The sequence below is a fragment of the Pollicipes pollicipes genome, unplaced genomic scaffold (genome assembly GCF_011947565.3).
Source record: "Pollicipes pollicipes isolate AB1234 unplaced genomic scaffold, Ppol_2.1 Scaffold_6052;HRSCAF=7182_pilon_pilon_pilon, whole genome shotgun sequence".
In the NCBI taxonomy this organism is placed as follows: Eukaryota; Metazoa; Arthropoda; class Thecostraca; order Pollicipedomorpha; family Pollicipedidae; genus Pollicipes; species Pollicipes pollicipes.
In genome coordinates, this window is record NW_023596805.1 from 25,815,801 (window position 1) to 25,843,631 (window position 27,831).

At 55.7% G+C, this 27,831-nt stretch overlaps 1 protein-coding gene across 1 annotated transcript in view; it reads right to left on the minus strand.

Annotated features, from left to right (window-relative positions):
• Positions 1–77: 77 nt before the first annotated feature.
• jvl (javelin-like) overlaps positions 78–27,831 on the minus strand; it is a 51,490-nt gene continuing 23,736 nt past the window's right edge. Inside the window, exons 2-8 of the mRNA XM_037227869.1 lie at positions 16,462–16,552; positions 6,266–7,095; positions 5,814–5,964; positions 4,661–5,356; positions 4,144–4,260; positions 2,747–3,728; positions 78–1,758 (exon numbers count right to left, since the gene is read on the minus strand). Coding sequence (XP_037083764.1) covers positions 3,582–3,728; positions 4,144–4,260; positions 4,661–5,356; positions 5,814–5,964; positions 6,266–7,095; positions 16,462–16,552 — 2,032 coding nt within the window. The 3' untranslated portion in view covers positions 78–1,758; positions 2,747–3,581. The remainder of the gene's footprint in view (positions 1,759–2,746; positions 3,729–4,143; positions 4,261–4,660; positions 5,357–5,813; positions 5,965–6,265; positions 7,096–16,461; positions 16,553–27,831) is intronic.

Here is a 27,831-nt window from a genome sequence, read left to right on the forward strand (position 1 = left end):
CAAATCCCATGTGAGAGGCTGCCGCCACAGCCGCCGAACAGGAACACGCGTCGAAAAAGTACATGAACACGCACACGAAACAGTTGGAATGTATTTGGAAGGCACCGTCATACATATACGCAGTCGCAAACGCACAAAGCACCCGGAACAGGAACCATTTCTTCCAGCCGTATCACAGACTGGCAATGACCTCGGACACATGGCATCTGGTCGTGACATATGACTTCTGGTCGTGACAACTGACCTCTGCTCATCTGGCACGCTGACTAGCCCGATGTCATTCAGGACTTGCGTGAACCCGGCTGTCCGATCAGCAACAGACCACTGTACCAAACAACAGCCCAACGAAATACGAGAGCCGCTCAGTCGGCCCTCCCTTTTTCTGCATTGACGGGCGAAGGAGCTGCCTTCTTATCGTAAATGCTACCGTTTTTCAAGCATCCTCGCCATGTCCCTTTGCTTTTAACAATGTAAAGTGATAGGCTCAAAATCTTGGTATGTTGATCCTAAATTGACCACAAAACTAAAGGCGCAAGAATCATGTATGTGCTGCAATAACAGCACATCAGGAGATTGTCCCCGACTACCTGAAACTCCGGTAACTTCATATCTGGTAAAAATAAATCATCGTCTGTCAGCAATAACTCCAGATCACATCCAGTATGACTTGTGACGACCACGGTTATCTTTTACATGCCCCACATTGACGGAAATGCAAGCGTACTCTTAATCACCACAGACCTGTCGGAATATTCGGGCGAATGCATAGTACTTTGGCGCAGATTTCACGGCAAGCGCATTCCATTAGACCTCAGAAATGGAGTATCATGTGACAAAGAAGGCACGTGCAACTACCAGCTCACGAAAAACGCGGCAATAGCACATGGTTTTAAAATATCAGCAAACATACAACAAATTATCGCGTTTCTGGGCGACTTTTAGCAGACTACAAACAAGATAAATCAGCATCAAAATAGCCACTTCCCAACGGCGATACGATTGCACTCAGCCAGCAGCATTAACACCAAGTTAAAAATGCATGGCAAGTATCTCTGGAATCGGTTCAACAACCATCCGCACGTGCCGACTCAATCGATCCCGAAACTCGGACAACTGCGGACGATACGCCCGTAGAGCGACTGGATTGGCTACCACAGCTCAGATCAACACCGTGACTGGTCTAGAGCGCACGCCTTACTGGCTGGACAAGATACCAGTGGCGGCGATTGGTCCACGCCGACAAGGTCGGTCGCTAATTGGTCACTATTCCGTCGGGGGGCGGGGCTTGCCGCGCTGTCCGGCCGCGCCGCGCCCGGTCAGAATTCGCTGAATGAGTCCCTCGCCGGCTGACAGCACGACGCCGTCTTGCGCGCCGCCGAAGCGGAATGCGTCGCCGCCTCTCGTCAACCCCTCATCCAGCATCTTCAGCCGTTCTTCCAGGCTAACGTCCCCGCCGTCTTCCGAAGCGGTGGCCGAGGTCAGCGAGTCGGCAACCTCGCCGTCTGACGTCTCGAGACGCGCCTGCCGCAGCCGCTGCGCCGTAGCCTCGCGCAACCACCGCACATCCGCCGGACACCGGAAGTCACGTACTTCCGGCCGTACTTCCGGTCGTGCTTCCGGCGCGGCGTCGGTGCGACGCACGGGCGCGCGCGGACTGCGGCCGCGACTGAGCGCCGCCAGAATCTGCCCCAGCGCCTGGCTTTGGGTGGCCGGAATCTTGGCGGACGTGTCCGAAGCCAGAGGCATGCGGCGACGCGTCTGAAAGCGAAGGGGGAATCAGCGTGATGATGCACGGTTGAGCAAGCGGTTGCGATACTTGCCATTTCGAAGGCGGCTGCTCCGGTGCTTTTTCTTTATTCTGAAGTGTTTCAAAACTCCTACCTAAACGATGACGCCCAAAAAGGTTTCAACTTAATGTCTGGATACAAACCACTCACTTAGGTTGCAGGAATATTTGTACCTATATATGACTGCTTAGGTACTTCTTACAATCACGCAGTATTGCGCAAGCTTGGAACACGTAAAGCAGTAGCCCTTCGTGAAAACCGCGGACGTTTTGCTACTCAGATTGATATGATAAGGTTACTTATCCTTTTGGACTCCGCCACCGGCGGCTAAAAAAACAACCACAGGCAGACTTAACCTCAGCAGTAGCGGAACCCTATCAACAAAGGTGCGGTCAGGGATGTAACACGCATGCAATTATATGCAGGGTGGTGGAATGCATGTCTACAATAACAGGCGAAAGAGACAAAAAGACGCTGTTTCGGGACAATTGTTCACAGTTCCTATACTGAATTATTGGCTTCCAACTGAACAGGAGGTGCTGGTTAAACGAGGTTATAGAGCAAATACTGGTTGCATTGACAGCAAGCACCCAACGTTCCAAGCTGGGCTTGAAATGTCCGGTTTGTTTCCTCGTGAACAAACTCGATATTAGTACCGAGTTTTTCACTTGTGATCATAGGCACAGCTTGAAACGGTGATTACTGTCAACAACACCAATGTGTGCTCTATAACGTCGTTTAACCAGCACCTCCTGGTGAACTAAAGGTCAATAACCCAGCATAAGAACTCAGTGAGCCTCCATACATTTAAGAAAGCACGGGCTATGCATGTGAGAAAAAGAACAACCACTGCGACGCAGCCGCCTGCCACAAGTCAGCTGAACAAATACAGGATAGCGCAGTCAGCACCGTCTTCTAATCCGTCCTCAAGAGCTGGGCGGAAAAGCGGCTTTCCATACCTTCTCCTTGTGGTCGGAAATCTCTCCGGCGGAGGTCCTGTCCGCTTCCCGGCCGGCGTTGACCGTGGCCGGCCGCGATCTGACATCATTTGACACCGCGTCTGGCCAGCCTCTGACGACATCTGCCACGCGTCTTCCCGGCGCGGCAGTGGGCCTTGAGTTGCCAGATGTGCTGTTCGTTTTAGACGAGTTGCCAGGTCCGTTGGCCGCCTTCGGGACGTTACCAGACCCGCTGCCTGGCTTTGGCGAGCTGGCAGGCGCGTTGGGAGCCTTTGGTTGATTGCCAGACCCATTCAGCGTGCGCAGCGAGTTGCCAGGCGTCGAGGAGAGGGCCGTCCTGCTGCTGGGCCGCGTTGGTGTCTTGGACCGGCTGTGAGGGCGGCCCAGAGGCGTTTCCGCCCGGCTCCCCGGCCTGCTGGCGCCGCTGGAAGTCCGGCTGGACCGCGTGGGCGTGTTGGGGCGCCTGCCGGGTTTGGACGGCGAGCCCGACGCGCCGGGCGCGTTCGCGGCGGACGTTTTGGCGGAATGTGCGGACGACGCGGGCTGGTCCGACTTGCGAGGCGCGCCTGGCGTTACGTCCAAATACATCCCAGTTTCTGGTAAGTTGCCAGATCTACTAGCACGGGTTGACTGGCGACGAGGAGCTTCCGCATGCGCGTCCAGCTGGCTACCCGATTTTGATAATTCATTGAGGCGCGCTCCAGATCTCCTAAGACTGTCCGACTGGTTGACGGCTCTGACCGGCCGTTCTGGTCGGTTGCCAGATCTAGCAGGGCTGTGGTGTAAGACGTCGCCGACGGGGTGTGGTATGACGTTGGAGATGGCGGAACTTGGGTTAGGCCAGGACTGGACCATGCCTTCTTGAAGTGACGAAATACCCCCTGATCTGGCAGCTACTCGGCTCACATTTGGTAGCGCAAGCGGCCTCCAGTTGGCGCAGCCGAGCTCGCGTACCCTCCAGCTCAATGTTGCGTACTTCCAACTGAGGACAAACGCGTCGGAATGTTAGACACCACCGGTGATTTGCCGCCAACTCTTAACAGCATCGTCGAAATAGTTAAAACGCGCAAACAAATAAAACGCAAACCAGGAGGAACAAAGACGCGACACATATGACAAACTCATTTTACAGGTTTCATTGTCCGCATTTTGCTATTTGAAAACGGCGTAGATGATCACAGAACAAGCTAGCGTGACTTGCGTTCATCAATTAAGCACTTCGCACACACTGGTACCTGGAGACAGAAACTTATGCATAACTCCACGACTGCCAAGAATCCGGTAAATCACTCCACAACTCCGAGCGGCCGTGTTTTGCCGCGGGCTTTCAGTCATGGTCGAACACGGGCGCGATTACCAAGCCTGGCACGCCTGATCTTTCGCCTGACCAGCCCCACCTGCAGCCTGAGCTCGTCGTTGTCCGCCTGAGAGATCGACTGCTCCGCCTGACTTCCTGCAGCAGACGTGCGCGCCGTCCAGCGGCGACCCAGCGAGTCCACCTCGGCACGCAGCGCCTGCACGGGCGGGGCGTGGGGTAAGCGGCGACCAATCAACGGTGGCCGTTTGGCACGCCGGGCGGGAGGCAAGTCCGTGCTCAGTACGCCGGCTGGTCAGCAAGTCTAGTCTAGCACGTGCCAGAAATAAAATACCTCCGGTGTTAACGAAATAGGTAACGACATGAGGCATCGTTAATTGAGCAAACAAATCAGCACACAACGTAGTAGTCTGAAAGGAAAATACAAATAATGTGCTTATAAAAACAATCTAGGATAACGATCTAACGTAAGAACGCGACAGAAGAAAATACAACTAATGTAACTGAAATGAGCAAGAATAGCGCGCGCACAGAGCGGACAGGGAGCCAAGGCGCGGGCCGGAAGCCATGCGGGCGCGGGAGGCCTGAGGGCACCTCACCTCCGCCTCCACCAGCAGCGTCAGCAGCTCCTTCTGCAGCTTCAGAGGGCTCGTCTCGCGCAGCACGGCCACCACGCGCTGCCGGGCCGGCGGCCGCGCGGCTGCAGCAGCTGACCACGAAGCCGGCGGCCTTGCCGCGCTTACTGGGTCGGCGCTGCCATCTTGTGTCGCTTGGCACTGCGCGTCGGTCTTTGACGCCGCCGTCGGGGGATCCAGCGACGCGGTAGAAACCCCTACGGACGTGGTGGATGTTCCGGTGGTTGATACTGCAGCTCCTGCACGCATGAAAGACTGCCCCGCGGCTGCGTCTTGATCCCCTACGCGTGGTGTATCCGCCACTGCCGCGTCGGGCTCAGACCCGTGGTCCCCCGTCCGTGCCTCCCTGGTCACCGTCGCGGCCGACGACCTTGACCCCTTGACCTCCGGGCGTGACCTGGCCGGCGTCCGCACCGCGTGCCGCCTCAGCGAGAGCGGCTGCGGGATTCGGGACGGCGGTCGAAGGTCAGGGGTTGACCTGGCCATTCTGCCCGCGGCAGGAGATGTCAGGCGACCCCGTGACCTGGGGTCAGCAGCCGCGCAAGTCACATCGTGTCCGTAGGCGAGCCGTAGTTCGTGATCCAGTGCGTCATTGATCCCCAGCACGCGGTACAGTCGGGTCTGCAGGCTGGCGGCGTGGAGCTGCGACCGCACTGCCACCTGTTGGCGGCGAATGAAAACGATGTTTGCCACGGATATCCACTTACATCACCGCCGAACTCAAGGCTGCTTGAGGGTATGTTCCAGGCGCGCTACAGGTGAACAAGGATGCGACTTGAATGCGGATGGAAGGGGGCACCCAAAAGCTTCAGTTCACCCTTGACAGCTCACGGCTCAACGGCTTACATAACCAGTCCGTGAACTCTTGCCAGGGAAACAAGTAAATGTCGGGGAAACGCAAATCAAACACTATGACTCTGAGGGGACGGGCAAAACACCGCTTGCTCGATGCTCCACCTAGAAAATATCTAACATTCAGCCGGGGAGACATCTGACATTCAGTCGAGGAGACATCGGCGATCCGACAGCCAACCCAGCCTTCCCCATTAGACACCCAATTCAGGCGCCCTTCAGCACGGCCAGCCTCTCCGCGGCGCCGGCAGGTGGTGCTCCTCACCTGTTCCAGGCCGGCCAGCTGCTCCAGCAGTCGGTCCCGCTCCTGCAGGAGTCGCTCCGAGAGCGTGAGCGCCGACAGCCGCTCCTGACGCCGGCCCATGGTCGGCAGGCTGAGCGGGGCAGCAGCGGCAGCGCCCTCGTGGAGATGCAGCCTGTGGCAAGAAAAGGTTGGATGCGACATCAGCAAGGAAAATGGGGGGAGGGGCATGCCCTTGAAGCTGCACAGAGCCCCTACCGTGCAGCATGAAAAGGACGAACCTCAAATATGCGCCCGGCTCAACTCATTTCACCATCATTTACCATCACAAAACCGCACCCCATCACAAAACCGCACCAATTAAAACACGGGAAGCACTGGCGGGTCACGGAACTTTCCGGTAAAATATTAGCTGGGTTATCTGCATCGAGCCACTTGTTATGTGACGGCTCAAGACGTCACCACATGGCACTCACCTATCCCAGTTGGGTGGCCAGGCGGCCAGGAAGGCTGACTGGCCGGGCAGCAGCGGCGGCGGCGGCGGATCCGGCAGACCAGCCGACCCGTCCAGCGCGGGCGCCAGATGAACATCCGGATTTCGAGCGTCAAACACGCGCCGCGTCACCCTCCGACCCGGATCTGGAGTCGGATTCTGACCCGGATCCAGACGCGGCGTGAGTCCGGGCTCCACGTTTGGGTCGGAGGCCGGGAAGGGGTGGGCGCGGCCGTGCCTGACGCTGGGGTCGCAATGTCGGCAGCGCGGCCTCGCACCCGTTCCCGCCACGGCTCCGGTCCGCTGCTCGCGCTGCCCGGCGTCGGGCAGTCGGGCAGCGTCGGACAGTCGGGCGTCGTCGCTGGCGGCCGCCAGGCGCCGGTTCTGCCGGCGCAGGCGCCTCCCGTGCGTCTCGATCGTCTCCAGCAGCTGCAGCAGCTCGTCGTCTTCGTGACTCGGCCCCGCCGGCCGTCCGGTCGACCCGATCCGGCTTGAACCGGTGATGTCCGGCCGGGGATTTACACCTGGCCGCCAGGCGGCGCCACCGCTGCCTGCCGTTTCCAAGGTGACGCCACTGGCGCCGGTGCTTGTGCCCAGGCCGCTTGTGCCGCTGCTCGCGGTGTCGCCCGGGTCAGACGAGGTCACGGGGTCAGCCTGCCGCGGGGCAGGCGACGAGACAGGGACAGGAACAGCCGGGGAGCAGTGGGGAAGGTTTGGGCGGGGGGAGGGGCAAGGGGTTGACCGGTGAGCGGGGCTGTCGTCCATCACACTCTCGCGGAAGTCCAGCAGCGTTGTGACGTCACGCTGCAAACCCTGAAACGAACAAAGAAGGGCGTCAGTGGGCGCGAACGACGCAGAACGGCAGCGTCACCGAGAGCACGTACAGTTCACACGCAAACGTTGCAGGTCAAGTGCCTTTTCAACTAATACCACGCTATCGATGGGCGGGGACCGCCACCGGCGATAAGCTTTATCAGAGCTGACAACGAGGGGGGACGAGCCGCGGCAAGTGTGAATCGCCACGGGCGACTCGTGGCAGTTTCCGCGGCGTGCTGAGTTACACATCCATTCTGAGTCAGCGATGTCACATCGGCCAAGTCCGTACCGGAAGTCACGTAACACGCCCGCTTAGCATCCGCCGCAGCGTGAGATGTTCTCTTTCCGCTCAAAAGTCCACGCTGTTCAACAGCAGACTTCACTGGTAACCGGGTGACAACCGGTTGGTGACAACCGGTTGGTGACCGACTCTTTCGTTCTTGCCTGCTGCCACACAGCGCTTCAATAAAGCACACCACGGACATCAAGCCCTCGCATCGTCCCGGGGGCCACTAGTCAGCAGTTTGTGCACACCTGGGTCCTTGCCAACGACTGCACGATCAGCAGTCGGCTGCACTGTTATGCCCCCTCCCTCCCCCTTTTCCGGCGCCTTGTTGCATAGCTGCAATTCAAATCAATACACTGAGCGGGCCTCGCTGGGCGCGCACCGTTGGTGGCACCGCTGTGCGCGCGCCGTTGGCGGCGCCGCTGGGCGCACGCCGACAACATCGAAGCCCTCCTACGAGGAGCACAGTCCGACAATTTGCGACGATATCAATAATTGTCATGTGGAAGGCGGCCTACAATGCGGTCAGTTGGCAGTCTTGATGAAATCGAGGCCGATTTTACTGACACAGCCCCCCTGCCGGCGCGTGGCTCATAAGTGTGGCATATGGGACGGAAGGAACGCGCCAGGTGCACGTGTGCCGAGAAAAACGTCGATTTCTGGAGAAACTCGTCGGTGATTGGCATCTGTTGCGCGTGGCTATCTTCCAGGGGGGCTTCCGGATGCCGTTGTGGGCACCTGTGCAGATTGCCAGCGAGTAGTGCTTGCTGGAGGAATGCCCTTGAATCGGACGCCAAGCAATTAAACAGGTCGGGTCTTCGCTAGCTCCATGAGCGGGCAAGGTTTCGGTAAGGTAAGCCTCTCTCACTGACGATGCTCCTACCGCCTCTCCCCTTGACCCATAAATGTCATGGACACGTTCGGTTTGGGGCGGGGGCTCAGGAATCTCCTGAACACTTCGTGAGAGCGACTAATTACATCAGTTCCGAACAGATGGGTTTCATATCTAGCGCGGTTTCATCTCACACAGGAAGCAGACGTTAGCGATGGCCCTCACCGCTACGTGAAAGCCTGCATCCAGCTTTTGAGCCATGAGTTCGTGCCTCATCTATAACCGGATTATGGACGCCATGGGAAAGCCGATGACCTGGTGCAGAAAGTCATGAGAACAATCTGCGACCTCTGTGACACCGGCGAAACCCCTGTGGCCATAATTCGTAAGCGCCTTTCAGAAATTTTCATCACTTAGGCAGAGCAGTATCTGCATTTGGTCATCACCACAAACACAAACGTTTGGACATCGCCCATTTGGACATCATGATTTGGACATCACCATTTGGAGCATTTGGACATCATCGCGGACACCAACACAACATACACACCACCTGAATGCAGTGTATGCTGTGCAGCGGCTGAGGCGGCACACTAGGCCCACTCCTCAGGTGAAAATTGTGTAGTTTTTCTTATAATACACGTGGCAACACGTAGCAACATACATGGTGATTATCCGGCACTGACACCGATACCGGTAGTGTTGTGGTTAAGCTGCGCATCTGGGAAACCGGAGGGACGGAGCTCGAATCCCCTTGGTACCCCCCTTTCTGCTACGGTGAGAGGCAAACGCTGTCATATAGCCTCGGCAGCTGAGTGTGTCGTGAAGCTCCAATGACGTACGCACGGGCGCACGCACGCACGCACGCACGCACGCACGCGCACGCACGTACGCATGCACGCACATGCGCGCGCACGCACGTACACACGTACACACGCACACGCACGCACGCACGCACGCACGCACACACACACACACACACACACACACACACACACACACACACACACACACACACACACACACACACACACACACACACACACGCGCACATCCTAATTATCCAGCTTTAAGAGTCTAGATAAGATAAGTTGATGCCTCACCGCTAACCCTTAGCATAAATCCAGCGTTCGCACAAGACCAGCCGACCGAGGCGCTAACGTTCCCCGGCCCGCTGCCGCCTCCGCCGCAGCTGGTCCGCGGTCCGCGGGGCGCCCTATGAGCGCTAACGCCGTTACACCGCCGAGCAAGGCGTCACATCGCGGCGCCAACTGCACGGCGCCGCTAATTAGGGCGCCAAGTCCCGCCGGTGTAGCGGCCCGAGGCCGTTACCGACCGCCACCGCGGCAGGGCTTCGCGCGGCGGCGGCCGTTCGGCCCCAGACGCCGAGAAATCACAAGACTGGATACGCCCGCGCGTGGGGGTGTGGCAGCGTCACAGAAGCTGCGGGAAAAACGCGTTTTTAAATGAATTAGTTCCGTTCTTTCCAATAAGTCTTAAAAAACACATAGCTAGCTTTAAGCACACGTGGTGCAGCACTATGCATATATGGCCCCCACCCAGCCGCCCCCCGCGCCTGCGACGCCAGTACCGGCCAAGTGTACGAACCAGGACATCATTGTATTACAATGCATGCATGATAACCAGCAAGGAGGCCTGCACCGTCACGATCCGACCCTGCCAGTCCAGGTACCGCTCGAGTACCGCCGGTACCAACTCACTGCCGGGTTTCGGCACCGCGTCCGAGTCTAGGTACTGCTCGAGTACTGCCGGTACCAACTCACTGCCGGGTTCCGGCGCCGCGCCCGTACAATCTTGCATCGCCAGTCACGACGCCCGCGACCGTCACGTCACGTGGCCAGTCACGACCGTCACGGCGCCGGCGGCGACGGCGGCCGCGATCCGGCCGACGCATCACGTGACCCAGTTGCGGGCGCGCCGGTTCGCACGCCGTCCGCGCACGGCGGTCACGTGACTGATGGCTCGCTCCGGATTGAGTGACGCCTCCGACCGCACGCCGGCGTCAAGCTGATCGAGTCGCGGTCCCCGACCGCGCAGAGGCGGCTTCAGGGCTTGTGGCGGTGGGGCCACAAGCGGTTCAGAGTTTGTGGTGGGAGCGGGGGCGGCTTCGACGTTCGTCTCGTAGCGAATATCACCCAGTGAATTGGATTAGGCATAGCTTGTGACCTTGCTTCAACGCATAAGAAGCAAGGTCACCGCTCAGGAAGCTAGCAGCTTGTTGAACCCTAACGCAACCAGTGCAAATCATTCGAGTTAACTGTTTTAATTTGTTAACAACAGACCTAAGAACCAACAGACCAAGCAGACAAATGTTTCATTTACCCGCTAGAGAAGACTCATGTCGCGAGATCCACCAAGGCAGAACCTGCAGGCATCTGAAGTATTGCGGCGAGTAGCATGAATGCTACTTGCGGATCCGCAACACAAACTACAAAATCGTCACGCGGCAGGCGGTGTGTTCGCTCACGCGGCTCGAGTTCCGAACCTTCGGAGCTGATCTACCGAGACGGGTCGCCAGACATCTGACGCCCGACCCGCCGGCGGACCACCGCCGGAGGCGCCAGGGGTCATCGGTGTCAGGCTGCAGTGGCGCCGCCGGCGGGCGGTGGCGTGACCCCGTGACCCCAGCCGTCTCAGCGGCCAGACGCGGTCGTGTCGCGCGCGGTGATCCATGACGGGGAATCCAAACGCACGCAAAACAGTTCACCGCCGCTATGACCGCTGGGCGTAATGGACCGTGGATAGAGAGGGCCAGATCGGGACTGAATGGCGGCATCACCGACACGATCTCTGGACGCAATCAAGACGGTAACGGTCCAGGAGTCCGGGAATTGAGCCGTCCAAATTACCACAATAAACCCAAGGCTGCCGGCTCAATTTAGATATAAAGTACACATTCCTCAGCATCGGCACAAATCGACGTTACGGGTCAAAATGACGAGAAACGCAGCGGAGACTGATGCATAGCATAGCACACCAAACTGTTTATATATATATATATATATATATATATATATATATATATATATATATATATATGCAATCACCGTCGATACCGTCGATAGCTGCACCGTCGATATATATATATTATATATATATAATAATAATAAAATATTATATATAATATATATATATATATATATATATATATATATATATATATATATATATATATATATATATGCATGATATGCATGTCTTCATACATGTAGGAGAGCCGTGTGAGTGCGTGGGACAACAGAGAATACAAACATACACACCTGTACCGTCGCTTCCTTCCCTCCCCTACCTTCTTCCTCAATGAGGGTCCAAAATTGCTGGTAATCCATCATAAGTTTCCTATCTGTTCCAGTCGCAAACTTAGAGTCCATGGTGTCGCCCGTGATCACTCAAGTGATGAACATCACCAGGGCCTACGTCACTGGCGGGGGAGGAGCTTTCTATTCATTTGGGTCTCTTGCTCCCCCCCTCCCCCCCCCCCACACACACACTTCGGCTCCAGCCCCAGCTTTGTCAAGGAAGTGCCAGACCCAACCTGGACAGAAACCCGCTTGCTACCGTCTTTTACAGGGAGTGTTCCACATTTCTGTGGGGATTTGAAGTGAAATAGCCATCTTGAAGACCTTTCGGTACAGTTCACAGCTCTGCCTGCCTTAAGACCTAAATCTCTTAGTTTCTGTACTGCATGCCCCCGAAAATGGGGAGAGTATTTCGGGGAAGGTATTTCACGGTCACCCTGGCATTCATGACGTCATTTAAATACTGTCATTCCAAAAGCCATGGGACGATGAAAAACGAGAAAAATCTAATGGTCGAGTCGTTCATATCTGGCGTTCGTGAGCACGATTTTCAGAAATAACGGCCGTACATTGGCCCTCAAGCAATGTTGGGCAAGGTATAATGACGCAATCAAACAATGACGTATTGAGGAGTGTGTTTATTAATAGAGATTGTGTTGTCTAGAGCAGTCTTTTCTTTTTAAAAGTACACCAAAAGTCATAAATGAGCTTGTTTCATCATACCTGATGCTTGCTTTAATGTCTTCATATGTGAAACACTCCTTTTAAAGGACAGGTTTTTACGTATCCAACTATCTCCCGCCCCCCCCCCCCCCCGCCCTCAACACATACCTATTTTGCAAAACCACATCCCTGGCCGCTGGTGAAAAGTTGAAACGCACCGCACATGTTTGGCATTTTCACGCGGCACCACACACACGACTCCAAATTTTGCAAAAGTTCGTGCGACTTGCCCGCCAACCCGAACTTTACCGCCCTGAGGCGAGTTCTATGACCTTTGGGCCCGGCTTAGTCCGACCCAGCCCGGCCCCAGGGCCGCATCTCCCGTGTATCTGTGTCGCCGCGACGCTGAATTGAAATGAACAGAACGCCGGCGATCGCCGCCCCTGTCGCTTGTGCCGATCCGTCTCGGAGGTCACGTCGGCCATGCCGACCCGCACGGGAGGTCAGCCCGTACCGACCCAGGGTACCGACTGTGCAGACTGTCATCTGTACAGGGTACGCAGACTGTACCGACTGTGTACTGACTGTAGCGACTGTTCCGACGACTGTGTACTGACTGTACCGACTGTACCGACTGCGCCGACCGTAACGACTGCACCGACTGTAGCGACTGTACCGACTGTGTACTGACTGAAGCGACTGTAGCGATTGTACCGACTGCAACGACTGTACCGACTGTAGCGACTATAGCGACCATACTGACTGTACCGAATGTACCGACTGCGTACTGACTGTAGCGACTGTAACGACTGTACCGACTGTACCGACTGTACAGACTGAAACGACTGTACCGACCGTAGCGACTGTAGCGACAATACCGACTGTGTACTGACTGTAGCGACTGTAGCGACTGTACCGACCGTGCACTGACTGTACCAACCGTACCGACTATCCCGGCTGTGTACTGACTGTTTCGACTGTACCGACTGTGCCGACTGTACCGACTGTGTACGGACTGTTTCGACTGTACCGACTGCACCGACTATACCGACTGTGCACTGACTGTAGCGACTGTGGCGACTGTACCGACTAAACCGACGGTGTACTGACTGCATCGACAGTACAGACTGCATCGGCTATACCGACTGTGCACCGACTGCATCGATTGTACCGACTGTACCGACTACACTGACTGTGCACTGACTGTACTGGCTGTGTATTGACTGTACTTCACAAGATGCGTGTTGACCTTGCCTACCAGTACCTGATGGTGTACTGACTATACCGCACCGTACCGGAAGTTATGCTGACTGTACCGCATCGCACCAGAAGTCAGTGCTGATTGTCCCGCACCGCAACGCAGGTCATGTTGACTGTACCACACCGCACCGGAAGTCATGTCGGCTGTATCGTCCCATGGAGGACGCCGCGTCGACTGAACCCGCCCACACCGGAAGCAGGTTCCCACGGCGCCGGCCGCACGCCCCCGCAGCGGACACGTGACGCGGCGGATGACGCGCAGCCGCCCGGTAGCGGGCCGGCCGCATCACAACGGTCGCACGGCCCCGTTACCGCGCAGCAGCTGGCGCCGCGCGCTGGGCTGGTCACGTGACCGCGCCGCGGCCGGTTTCGGAGGGATTCGATGGGTATCACGGTTTCGGGACTTATTCGTGGTGACGGCGGCGATGATCAGCGGTGTGAGCGCAGGTGTGGTCTTCGTGCGACGCCGAGTCGTGGGAAAATGTCGCGGCTGAGTTTTTTTTAAAATGGCGTGGGAGAAGGGCCAAACCTGATGCAAACGCGATCATAATGGCCATGGATACGGACGGCATGCCACTCTCACTTCTGATCATTATTTCAACGTCAGCACTACAAAATAAACAAAAATAGGGTGACTGGAAATGTAAACAGTACAAACAAATAAGCGCAGTTCAACTCAAACCCACAAGCGTGTTCACAAACGGTGTTTGCTAGAGCTCCATACATAAGCGCCCGTTTTCAGAATGACGCAGCCGAAATGCGCATCTCCGATGTCAAGCGAATCGCTATCAGTGAACGGAAATTAATATTGTCAGATGAAAGGCGAACAGATCTGTCGGTAGAAGCGTTCAGTCGGAGCCAAAATGGCCCTTTGCGGAGGTTTCCAGATCGCGGCCAGCAGTCGTGCAAACTTGCGGAATGGGCCTACAGCGCACACATATTTGCGCGCGAATTTTTTGCGCACGCATGCAGAGAACGCAAGGCATCGGCAGCGGTTTTGATCATTTTGCGGTGAGCTGGTTCTTCAGAGAACCAATTACAACAACGCGCAACTGATGGGTATGCTCCTCAACGTGCGGAGTTAAATTACGAAGTGCCTGTGGGATCACCCACATGCTCGCAGGGAAGCCAACGCCTTACGCTCTAAAGACCACACTGACTAACCTGAAAATCGAGAATCGCAGGGCTCCAACCAGCCACGCATCCACCATCCTATGTCAAAGATCACAGAGCATTCCCTTCCCATCTCACAGCATCGCCCGGCTAACGTGCAAGGTGACCTTCACCCAGTTGTTGGCGTCCGCGTTACCAAGGTTACCATGAAAGGAACCGGGCGGCCTGGCAACTGAGGCGCCCCGCTCATGGAAAGGGGAGTGGACGCAACAGGACGGCGGAGAGTCCGCGTACATCTGGTAACGACGATGTCGTCCAATTTTTGTGAGCTATTCACGTGACGTCACTGGCGTGGGGCCAGCGGATATCATACATTTCAATTGATAAAGAACGTGAAGCAATCTGTAGTCGAACATTTCCAGCCAGTCGCGGCCCGACTTGAAAGAAGAAGTCCTGAGTACGCAATGGTCGTTTAAACCACGGCTGTGATTACCTACTAATGACTACACTTCTACTATCTCTGGCATTCTGTAGCTATCACAGCCGCGTGAAACTTGATGGGAACGTCCAAGACATCCACCACGGGCAGCAAAACTCAGTGAAAGTAAACACCCCTGGTATGTTATCACACGGGGAAACCGCACGCGATCGCCAGCCATATAAGGGAGAGACAGTTTCAGACTAGTCGAACCAACGTGCTCCCCAGTGTCGAGCGCAGTGAGTTGTCAATGTCTGTCCTGACCGCCACAACCAACGTCCGCGCGCATGCTCACACACAATACTCGCCCCTTCGCAGGCGCAGCTATCCAACCAGCCAGACGGTGTCATCACATTCTACGAGCCAGAGTGTGAAGCCACCATGGCTATCTTCAGCGCGCGCGTCACTCGCTTTCCCCACAGCGCGCCGGTGCCAGTTCAGCTGGCTGATGCCTCGCTATATATGCCGCAGGATATCACTCAAAGGGGGTAAATCCGCCGCAGGGTCACTTCGGAGATATGGCACGTGCCCAGCTTTGTTCGAGCACCGGGTTGCCAATGGTCAGCACCGCAGCGACCGGGTTGCCAATGGTCAGCACCGCAACGAAACGTCGTCGTCATTCGAGCTTCACGACGCACTCAGTTGCTGAGGCTTTATGGCGTCACCAGCCTCTCACCACGGCAGGAAAGGCAGGCACCGCGGGAGTCGAACCCGTGGCTCCAATTTCCCAGACGCACAGCATCGGCACCCCCTCCGTCAAACGCTGCTCGACCCCGGCCACAACCATAATCGTAACCACAACCATCCGCCGCCCCGTGGTTTGGGGAAAAGATGTTGGACTCACTATCCAGCGGCACTGCGCACAGGCCCCGGACGGACACGTCGTTTGACCCAAGTGACATGGAGAGGTCATCTGGCAACTGGTCACCGAGGGTCAACCCAGGCCCGGGGCGGCCGTGCTGCGGCATTGCACGGCACGCGAAACAGTCCACAGTCCGATAGACTGTGAACTGTTTAGATAGACTGTGTCTGCCTTAGACGGCTTAGCTAGACTGTGAAATAGATTGTGTCTATCGAAAGGGCGAAGGCAAAATCATTCGCTGAACTGAACAGGTACAACTTGGGTGGTGGATTCAGCGCGTATGCAACAGCCTTTGCCTGGCAGGTATCCACGGCTGGGTCCAAAGTCACCCAAGCATTCGATTGCAGAATGAATGTTGTAACAAATATAGCTGCACGGTGGCACTGTGGCCCTTCTCCGCAAATTTCTAATGTATTTGATAAGAAAGAACCGATCTCTCCTTTCCTCATGACCCATCCTGAGTCCATGAACCATTCTAACCCCGCGTCCCCTCTTGACCTCATGGCCCCTCTTGACCTCATGGCCCCTCCTGCTGACTCGTAACCTCACCTCCAGGTGGACGCTGGCCTTGGCCTGCTCATGGACCAGCTGCTGGACCAGGGACCGGACGCTGACACGGAGTTCCATGGCGCTACCCAACCTGAAGCAGGAGCACACTGTCAGAGCACTGCGCCAGAGCACCGTGCACACCGTCGGAAGGTTCTGATGGAGCGCAGAGCACACTGCAGGCAGAGTGTGGCGAACCATCGTGCATCACGTCAAAGCACTGGTAGCCGTTTGGCGATCGCTCGGCGTGGGGAATAAGCACACCGTCAGAGCACGGCTACGGAGCACACTGGGAGCTGACCCTGGCATAGTATAGAACACACCGTCATGGCAGCATGCAGGAACACAGAGCATGTAAACAGGGGGGTGCGCCATAACAAAGCGCACGGGGCTCACTTCTAGGAGGATACGTTGACATTTTGCCTGTGACTTTCCAATTCAAAATATATTTGATTGTGGCTTGACGGGCCGAAATGCGGTGGATCACAAGAAGTGTTTGCCCTTTAAGAACAATAATTGCATCGAAAAAACACGCCTCCGCTGTCAGCTGACTGACCTGTAACACGTTTTCATCTCGAGAGGTTCTCAGCACTGACCTGACTGAGACCATCGTTCAGGTTACAGCGCATTGCTGAACGTTCAGGTGTAACTGATACCTTTTATTGTTACGGTGCTACATGTTGATCATCATCAAAGGCCAACTCGCTGAGTCATCGACCCAATGTACCGCAGACTTCTTCCGCCATTACTTCGGGTATATGAATAACCACACAATCTTCTAAGGGAGTCACATTACCCGACTGAATCCAATCAGCGGAAATCATGTCGTGCTTAATAACCCTAATGCACGCGCCGCGAATCTCTCATGAGTACCCCCTCCCCCCCCCCCCCCCCCTGGTCGATGGTACGTCCCTGCGGACTGGGTAAGTGCTTCCTAGTGGGTTAAAAGACTCGTCACACTAATGGAAACACACGTGAGAGGCGCCTCATCACGAGTATGGAGAATCCGAGAACGGCTACCGCCCGTACCGGAACGGAGCACGAACCATTCTTGAGTCACGTGATGTATGATTCGGCCCTTCAAAGTTCAGTCCCACCGTCAAAGTTCAGGGACCGCGCGGCGCTGGTGTCGTTGACAAAGGTTTCGGCCGCGAACTCCCGGTACAATCGCTTTTTCGATGACAAACTGCATGAACTATGCACTATGACGTGACATAAAGCACTTCTCAGGTATTCATCCCCATGGACTGTCAGGGACGCCTGAACTGTGTGCTGGCAAGCAATGACCATGCGTGAGCTGCTGATGCCTACAGGCGAATAATGTGTGCATTATTTGTTGCAACAAGCACGTTTCGCGTTCAAAGATAGCTAGGCGGAATACAGTGCTAGGCTTTGTGTCGCCAAAAGGCCGCCTCGCGTCCACGTGGTTATTACAGATTCAAAAGTAGCCATAGGTTGTAGCGTATCTGCAGCCGGCTTAACAACAACAGGTCTGTATGTCTCACCTGGAAACCCCACATCCCCTCACTCTTTCGACACTGTGATGCTACCCTACTATCCATGTTCAAAATTCGACACTTCTTCACTCCTGGGGTTCTGAAGCACTTCGTCCGAATTCACATCTTCCCCCCACATCCTCTACTGCCACCTAGACAGGATGGAAAGGGCGATGCACTTCGCAGCCAGGCTACTGACAGGTGTCCGCCGCAGTGATCACATTTCACCCGTTCTGGAAGCACTCGGTTGGCGTGGCGTGGTGGACTACGTGCACCACCCGGGACAGCCTGAACGTGTACAGAGCTCTGCAGGCCTCGAATTCACCAGTGCACCGTGTGCTCCATTCGTGACGCGCACTGAGTCTCCCAACGTCAAACACGGCCTATTTCGGGCGGTGATAGCTCGCTACATCTGCCGCGCGTCCGACTGACCGCCACCCAGCGGCATTTTCAGTGCCGCGCCGCCGCCGCGTGGAACTGCCTGCCTGCGGCAGCTGTCCGCACCCCCTCGCGCCGGGCATTCTTGACTGTTGACTGAGTCATTGACTGGAACAATGTCAAATCGCTGACTCATTGACTAGAGCTGCTTTCACCTGTGCGTTTGTGTGCCTCTGTGTACTGTGTGTGTGTTTTTTATTTGCACGACGACGCAGAACAACTATCACGTGGTCGCGCCTTCAATAAAAAAATACAAATAAAAATTAATATTGTCATAAAAAGAGGCACTGCTGGTGCCCATACGCTAATCGCTCACCAATAACACACGGCGTCGGAAAAAAACTTGCAACGGGAAAAGTTCTGCCGGGAATGTGGCCAAGCGACCAGGTGACACAGGGCCACGCCCCCCCCCCCCCCCTCCCCTCCACCCCCACACACTCCGAGCAATGAAGTTTGCACTAGACGCTGGAAAAGTTCACTGTATTCAGTCCCAATTCGCAGAAGTTCGGAGAAAATTTGACATTGCCCCCCCCCCCCCGCCCTGCGGTAAATTGGCTGCCATAATGAATGGCATTTAAAATCATAGTTCGTTTTCATAACCTTCATAGTCACGGTGCATCCGAAGAAAAACACTCAAGCGACGTCATTTTTCGTCATATGATTCAAGTGTGTTCATGAATTTGATCTTGCAGGAGTGTTTCATTTCATTTCAGTTATATATATATATATATATATATATATATATATATATATATATATATTCAGTTTCATTTCATTTCAGTCATCTATTTCATTTCACCGTGACTAAGTGCACATGACCGAACTTTGCCTCCATGCACGCTTCGACAGCAAATTTAAAGACCGGGAATATTGACTTATTGCACACGCGCCCTGCACATTACTATACCTATCAGCGTTATGCGTTATAACGTTATATATATATATATATAAGTAACGTTATAATATCCGCCCACACAACCTACACTTCACAACACCTCTCACCATCACAGCAGCACACAAACGCCGCACACTTTGCTGCATTTCTCAACGTTACAGCATTTCACAAGCGACCTACACTTCCCCAGACCTCTCAACGTTATAACATCTCCCTCACAACCTACACTCCACAACACCTCTCAACGTTACAAGCATTTCACGCGCGACCTGCACTTCCCCAGACCTCTCAACGATATAATATCTCCAACACAACCTACACTCCACAACACCTCTCATCATTACAACATCTCACGCGCGACCTACAGAAGACACCCGTCCCGCCCCGTGTACAAAACGTCACCCGTGGGAAATCTTTGCCTGGCGCCCTTGTCACGCATCGGACGCGAAATGGGCGCGCTCACGCCACGTGTCACGTCATGTCTGGCACGTCAGCGGTCCCATGTCGCCGGCTCACGCCATGGCGGCGCCGGGACGGCTCGCCAGGGTGCCATCGCAGGTAATTGGGTCACGGTGGTGACACGCCCGGGGTGCCATAAGAGACCAGTGTTAGCCAAAGGTCGCCGGTCCGAGGTCCAGCGCTGGTGACAGCATTACCAGAGCCCAATGAGCTTGCTTGCCTCTTCATGATACCACAAAAGTATTTAGATGAAGAAATGTTCGAATGACAAAAAATCCATGAGATCATCGGGGGATGCTGATATGCACAGAGCACCCGGTAGTTTTCAACAGGCAGCATGGTCACGTGTTGAGTGGGGACTATAGGCTTGCGAGAGGTTCCGCTTCCTATTAGCTTCGCTTCCTATTAGCTAAATACCTCCAGATTTCATTTTCCGTCTATGAGAGCTCCCCCATTATAGCCCACACCCTCTCTGTTGGTTCACGTTCAAATGTGTACTCTTACACAGCTGTATTATAAGAGGCATGTCTCGACGCTGAGCGATTTTTAGAGAACTCCACTATCTCAGTGGTCACACGTATGCCTGTGGCAATGGGCGCAAAACGTTCCGGTAGCCGGGTGCGGACGTCTCTCAGGGGACCTCGGTCTTCATTTCCACCCCATTATCTGCAGGGCGAGCGGCACTGGGCGCCCGCGAACAACGACCAATAAGAGCAGAGTTACTGGCGAAGGGCGGAGCGAGGGCACAGGAAGAGGGCGATGGTGCTCTCACGAGTTGGCAGCTTGCCAGCAGCACCCAGCAATCCTCTCGGCACCACACTGTCATGGATGCTGCGGATGTGACGAACAAGGCTATCATAAATGTCCAGCTTTGGCGCTCAAGGCCCTACTGTTATTTCAAGTGAGCTTGGGCTCCCGGCCCGGCTCTTTCGCGGTACCATGTTGACGTCATTGGTGTTTTGCGACGCTTTCAACAGGTAGGCTGTATGGTGTCGCTTGCTTCTCGCCCTGAAGAGAGCGTGACTCTGCCGAGAGGCTAATTGTTGTTTTTTGCTTTTTGTTCTTGCTATTTGTCTTTGCTAATTTTTCAGTATTGCTATTGCTCAGTATTTCAGCATTCAGTTTCAGTTCAGTATTGCTACTGTTATTGTAATTGCAAATTGTTCAGGTGTGTGGAGTGAACTGAGCTGCATAGTTTGATGCTAAGGATCAGGTGGGTGTGGCTGTAAACACACGGTTGTAAGTTGCCGAATCAAGCGGATTAAACCGACTACAGCTAGGCACAACACTGCGGATCGCTAGGTGGGTCGCCACTCCGGGCTTGAAATCCTTCCCTCGCCATCGCTATCATCATCATCATCATCATCAGCAGCAGCAGCAGCAGCAGCAGCAGCAGCAGCAGCAGCATACTCGTCACAAACCTGGCAATCCCTCCATCCAGCAACCAAGCCCATGGAAATGTCTAAATCGAAAGCAGTCGCCACACAAAGTCACTCATGGAACCAAGCACGTCTGTATGCTAGCGCACCGGTTAAAAGGTACCCACAAACTCCTCTCAGCATTATGGCTGTAAATTACTTCGCAGAACTTGCCTCCATCATTCGGTGGTCCTGAACTAAAAAGCAGTCATTATTGGTGTTCCACGGCGCGCGTTGCAGCTACAGCCATATAACGTCGCTTGCCTGTCATCCTGACAGTCAGCGAAGCAGGGCGGACGCCGCGGGAAATCGAAACCCTACACCTCTGGTTACCCGGAAACGCAGTGGAACCACTTGGCTACCGCGCCGTCCAGCTGAGACACAGCCGCACCGCTAACGAGCGCGGGGCGGGGTCAGGACGGCGACGGCGACCGTCGCTCGTGACAAGTAGACCGCTGACCGAGGCGGCGCCGGGCTTTCGCCTCCTGTCCTGCCGCCGCCGCCGCTGACCGGCGGGAGAAACCGAGGTGGACCGACCGCGGCGGTGAACGACCCCCCCCCCCCCCCCCCCCCTCCTCCGCCTCCGCCGCGAAGGTGGCGAGGAAACGGTCCGGCCGGCAGGATCGAGGACAGGAGCGACACAAAATGCACGCAGTGGCGTTAGAGTTCGGTTGGAGTTTGGGCCAAGTCCAAGTTTGATGCTTAAAATTCAAATACGAGGTTCATTGCTGCCATATTGCGTTGCAGTGTGATTAGTATCAGCGGGGCAGCGAGACAAAGTAAAATTTCGATGGGCATATAATCACAATTCACTCGGAAGCCTTTCACCAACGCTGAACCCCACCACGGTTGTCTCGCGGCTCCTTATCTGGTTGACTGGTATGCCCTCTCAGACCCTTTCAATACGCCCATAAGCCTACCGCCGTGCCCGACCCTCGCCACCCCGCCTGCGGCGCTTGCCCAGTGACCTTGGCACCGCAGCTGCCGCACCATCAACGGTTCAGCACCGCTGCGTCACATGCCAGCAGCCTGTCACCAATCACTAGGGCGGCGGGCGCATCCCAGGTCAAGGCACGTGGTCACGCTCGACCGGGCGGGGGTAGCGAGGCGTTGTTTGGTGCGCGTCAGGGCCACGGGTGTCCATACATCTAAGGTAGGGAATGAGTCCCCAAACTCCGTTTGCATTACACCCATGGCAATATGCGGGACAAATAGCCCACGCATCGGGAAAGCATCGGTCTAAACACCGCCGGTGATTTTGGAAAGCAACGCCTGGTGCCAATAAAGCCATGAAAATCGAAGTGAACACGGACTTTAAAAACACATTGTTGAGCAGCCAAGTCAAAGCATGCCACTAGCATCTGACGGCACGTAGAACCCTATCAATACCCTGGGACCGTAACACATGTCCGACGTGGCTCGCTTCTTTGATCTGATTTTCGATTGTGTGACGCTTCTTTCATCTTATCGGATTGCATGTCAACCGGGGACAAGTAGAGATAGCCTGGCCAATGTATTTCAAGAGCAGTCCAAGCAAAAATCAAGCGACAGGATCACCCTTGAAAGCGCGTTCAAGAATTAATCCTGTTTGCGCACAACCCGAGACGGCCGCACTTTATCTCATCCTAGTTGATATAATTTTGTATCCTCGGGTCAACGCAGGCCGATGTTGCTAACAGGCTAGTAATATAACACTTATCTACTGGAAGGCTGAAAGGTCATTATTGCCGCCTTCGACAGCCCGCTGCTACTTTGGAGTAAACATGCAGCGATCAGGAACTGAACGCGGAACCTGTCCACTTTGCGAGAGCGCACACGATCGAATGGAGCCGCACGCGGGCTTGTCCCACCACACCAGACAGGATCGGGCACAGCCGGAACGCGGCTCAACGGGACGGCAATCGATGCGACCAAGGTCACGCCACCCGGTGGCCATTGGCGGCCGAGGTGACCGAGATCACGCCACATTGAGGCGACCGGCGGCCAAGGTCAACCAAGGTCACGTTCACCAGCGACTGTCAGCAGTCAAGGTCAACACAAGGTAGCTTGGTAGACCCAGGCTTACCTATACATCAGTCTTACACTACTTCAACTCGCCACGCCGTTACGCTATTACACTAGTTAGGGCACTTAATGGGCTGCCTTCCAGTCCCCCCTTCCATTTAGGATTTAGATTGGGCTAACGGCCATACTTGCAATATGCATGCCGCTTTCCTTCTGCTCACCATTACGTCCGCTGCAGCTGGCCGTGGCCACGTGACGTAGCACGGCAATCATGGCGGTTCTGCAACCACGCCTTTGCAGCGTCCACCTGACAAACATGGCGTCATGCAGTGGCTCACCGATACAAACCACACGCTCATCACCCGCGAGGCGCCGCCCGGGCGTCGTTCGCACACATCCCGCCGGAAACGGCCCGGATGATGGTTCCGGCGCGGCGGAGACGAACAATGGCGCGGCGGGCGGGCGGCGCGCGCGGGCCCGAACTGGGCCGGCGAGCGCGGCCCGAGGTCGCGGATGCGGGCCGTCACGGTGACGGAGAGGATGAGGGACCGGTGACGGGGCCGCAGACCGGTGACGGGGAGGATGATGGACCGGTGACGGGGCCGCAGACCAGTGACAGAACCGGCAGACCGGTGACGGAGGCCGGCAGACCGGTGACGGGGGCCGGCAGACCAGTGACGGGGGAGGATGAGGGACCGGTGACGGGGGCCGGCAGACCAGTGACGGGGGGCGGCTGACCGGTGACGGGGAAGGATGAGAGAGCGGCAACGGGGGCTGGCAGACCGGTGACGCGAGTCGGCTCGGGTCGACCTGAGGTCTCTGGCCTCGTGGTTCCATGTAATATAAAGCCGCCAAGACGTGCCGAAGTGTGTCTATTAATGATGTTGCATGGTCCTCCGTGGAATAACACCCAATGACGCATGAGTAAAGGAGCCCAGCGTGGGGTATGTGACAATGTCGTTCCCCTGACAAAGAAAACACGACTCTTACGTTCTCCATAAATAAATCAGCCCAGTTTACGGCTGCAATGTGGTTGGCAGTCCCTCAACCTATCCAGGCACCCTCACTGGCACTTCGCTTGCACCGGGCCTTTGCCTTGGGTGGCAGGTCAGATAGTGCTGTTGACAAGGGGTACAGGTATGAACAGCGTCTCATGATAAGGGAAATGACATCATCGATTTCCACCCAGCAAAAATCCCGCTTGACCAACGCTTCCTGTAGTAAGTTCAGCTGGTGCACCAACTGGACTTGACGCTTGACTGGCCTGACGCTTTTTTAAGTGCTCAAAGGCTCGGGTGTGACGGTGTCTGCAATTTTAACCGGATTACGCAGCGTACATTTAAAGCATAGCTTCATTCCCTGGGTCGAGCGCTTGTCGCAGGTACTTGGCTAATCAGAACGTACCGAACTGAATTGTTGCGAGGCATGGTCCGATGCTCGGAGGCGGTGTAGCAGAGAGGCGGAGGGCCTTTGAGGGCAGAGAGACTTTGACACGAGGCTGTAATGGCCACGCTCCATTGTGGATGGCCCAATAGACGTCATACATGCACAGGGACAGGGGGGCAGAGGGGACGGCTCTCCCTCATTTTGCCGGCAAGCTGGGGTGAAGAGCATGTTTCTGTCCCCCCAAAATTTTGGGAGGCCCCATTTTATCTAAACTAATGGCTTTGCAGCCCACGTAGTTGACCCAATTTTAGCCCGAGGGACCCTATAACTGAGCTAGAGGACACTACATCGGGCTCGGAGAGACTTTTTCTTAATCACGATGCTCGTTTTTTATCATGTGATCGCTTTCTGGATTAGGAGGCCCATTGCACGTCAAAAGGCCCACTTTTGTGTCAAGGAGGCCCTTTGCTCACTCGGAAGGTCTCCGTTGTCAGCTAGAAGGACCCTGGTCTGGACTAGGTGGCACCATCTATATAGCAGGAGGCCCCTTTCATGTACCAAATGACCGCAGTTCCGGATTAGGATGCCCCGTTTGAGATGACAAGCCCTTTTCTGAAACTGAAGGCCCCTTTATGATTCGGAGGGATCCCGTTGCACATGCACCGAGGCCCCCCCCCTCGCATTCCCCTTGAATACGACACTGTCCAGGAGGCCGCTGTGAGGAGGCCACATATTGTACATAATGTCCATGGCAAATCTTGGCTCTCAACTCGAAGTTCATAGCGCCGGCCCTGCCCATGGCTAGAAAAAGCATTCAAGTGTCAGCGAAGTGCAACAGCAATTCATGCAATATTCACGGGTGTCTGTTCCTACCACCGCACCCGGCTGTAAGCTGCGGGTCACTCAAAATCACTTTCACAACATTGTTACGGTCAGGTTTGGTCGAGTTACGTGCCACCGGGGCGAAAGGCCTGACATGCGCACCGCAAATCCGACATCTTCCGCATGCGACTTCGCGCGTAAAGCTGTTGCTATGACAACCCGCCGGAAACGCGGCACGCCCATAGCAAACGAGCGACACGCTCCGAGCGGCGCTCACAGTTTCTCCGCACTGTCGCTTTACACAAACTGCCCCGGCGTAAAAACCAACCGCGCCACGCCGGGAACGCTGCCCAGCAGAAACAATGCTGGGCGATTACGCAACACCGAGATCACACCACTCAAGTACTGTCCAGCCCCTCATCGCTCATCTCGACCACACAGCCGCGCCATTAATTATCTTCACGCCGCATCACGCGTCGCGGCCTCGCCGAAGCGATGAAAGAGACAGAGCGCGCGGTCCCGGTCCGCTATTGCAGGTCCCTGGTCGCGCGTTGCGTCACGTCGCCCCGGGTGTCCATCTCCGCTGATCCGCGGGCGGTGGTGTACAGTCGCTCCAGTTGCGCAACTGTGTGCCCCGTGCCCCGCAGCAGGCTGCTTCGGACGTGCCGCGTTGCTGCAGTTTTGCGGCCACGTCGATGCCTGCCGCCCAACGGCGGAGACTTATCGTATCGTATCGCATCGTTTCGTTGCAACCGCGTTATGGTCGGTGCGGACTGGATCTCATCGATCCGGGCTGGATATAATCGATCCTAACTGAGTCGTCGATCCAGACTGGATCAGCATGGGTCACGCTATTCTCTTCAGTATCCGAAATCTGGTCCTGGACGAGCCATGACCAGACTTCGTTAAGCGCACGACTGGTGACTGCTAGGCGGGGTAGGCAATTCTGCCATGTTTGGGCATCACAAAGCAGTCGCCCACCATTCTAAACAGTCGTGGCTTGTCAAGGACCGATTCCACACGTCAGGCGTCAGCAACTGACTCCCAAAAGCCTGGGTGCACAAGGGTGTAGTCGGGTCGGTACCATCCGGTCGTAAAGCGTTCTTCGTCACACTTGTTCAAAACTGGTACGGACCACCCCGTTTGCGGGCTTTTGCAACAGGTAGTGGGCCCCATATTGATGATCACATCCAATGAAGCGCCGGTAGGTACATTGTGCCATCAAAACGTGGTTTAGGGGGCCCGCTCCGCACTAAAAAAACAGCAGATAAGGGCGCAAAGTCCAACCTCAAGCCATTTGCGTTTGTGCGTGGGAGGGGGGAGGGGGCAAGGCCCGAAAACCATGCCTACTGGTGAGAACATCATCCGAATATCAAACGAAAGTAAAAAATCTGCCTCACAGTCGTCCTCAGGGGGCGTGGGGCCCTCCCTAATCCGACAGTGTCAGAAGAAGCCGCCCAACGCCACCGAAACCTGCCGGCGGAGCTGCGTTGTCCACTGCGTGGCCGGAGGTGCGGGCGTGGCCACAGCTATTGTACCCGATCCGGGCCCTGCCCCATACCGTCCTTCCTCCAGGCGCCGGGCCTGCGTCACATTCCCGCGGTGTTTAACAAGGTCGCGACGGCAGCACAAGTCACTGATGCAGAAGGAGTTCGTGCCACTTACAGAAGCATTCGTCACGACGTTGCGGACGACCTCTGGTAAGGCTTTCTCTAGATCAAGCATGCATTTTACCGAGGCACCGGCAGCTCCGTGTGGCGTCTGAGCCGGCTGCTCATTGTATCTCCCATGAAATTGGACATTACCATGAGCTCCGTAGGCTAAAGCGATCGCTTTTGATTTCAAGAGTCCCAACACACGCCATAAAGCGCGCTATGCATTGCCGACGACGTGAAGCTACGGGTGAACCAGCGCGGGCGCCGGAGCTGCCCAATTTCGCGGAGCAATGCAGGCAATCCCAGATTCCGCGCTCGAAAACCAGGGCGCCGGATCGGGAGCCCCTTTGTTCCGCGACAGTAATTTGCCAGCCTTGGAGCGCCAATCTCCAGCGTTTGGGATGCCTGGCATCCCGGATTTTCTCTCCTCCCCCCGCCGGTCGGGGTACCTTCAGTCTGCCTTCAGCCAGCCGGCCCGGATCAGAGCGGCCGGATTAGCGACCGGTCGGGTGTTTTGGAGCCGCAGGTTTTCGGTGCGCTATCACGCAGAGTGCTGATTGGGGTCGCTTCAGGGTCTTACATTCGTGTGAGCAGGCGCATGGGTTCTAAGCAGAACGCAGTTGCGTTTCGGACGGCGCGGTAGGATTCGTGGAACAGTCGTTGAAGGAAATTAATAATCGAAAACGGGTCAGTAAATCGCCTAGCAAAAGTACCACCTCGCCACGTCGGCCACGCCACGTTTTGGTGCTGCTTTTCACTAAACAGATGGTTTTCGCACGTCGCACGTACTGAAAAGCCCC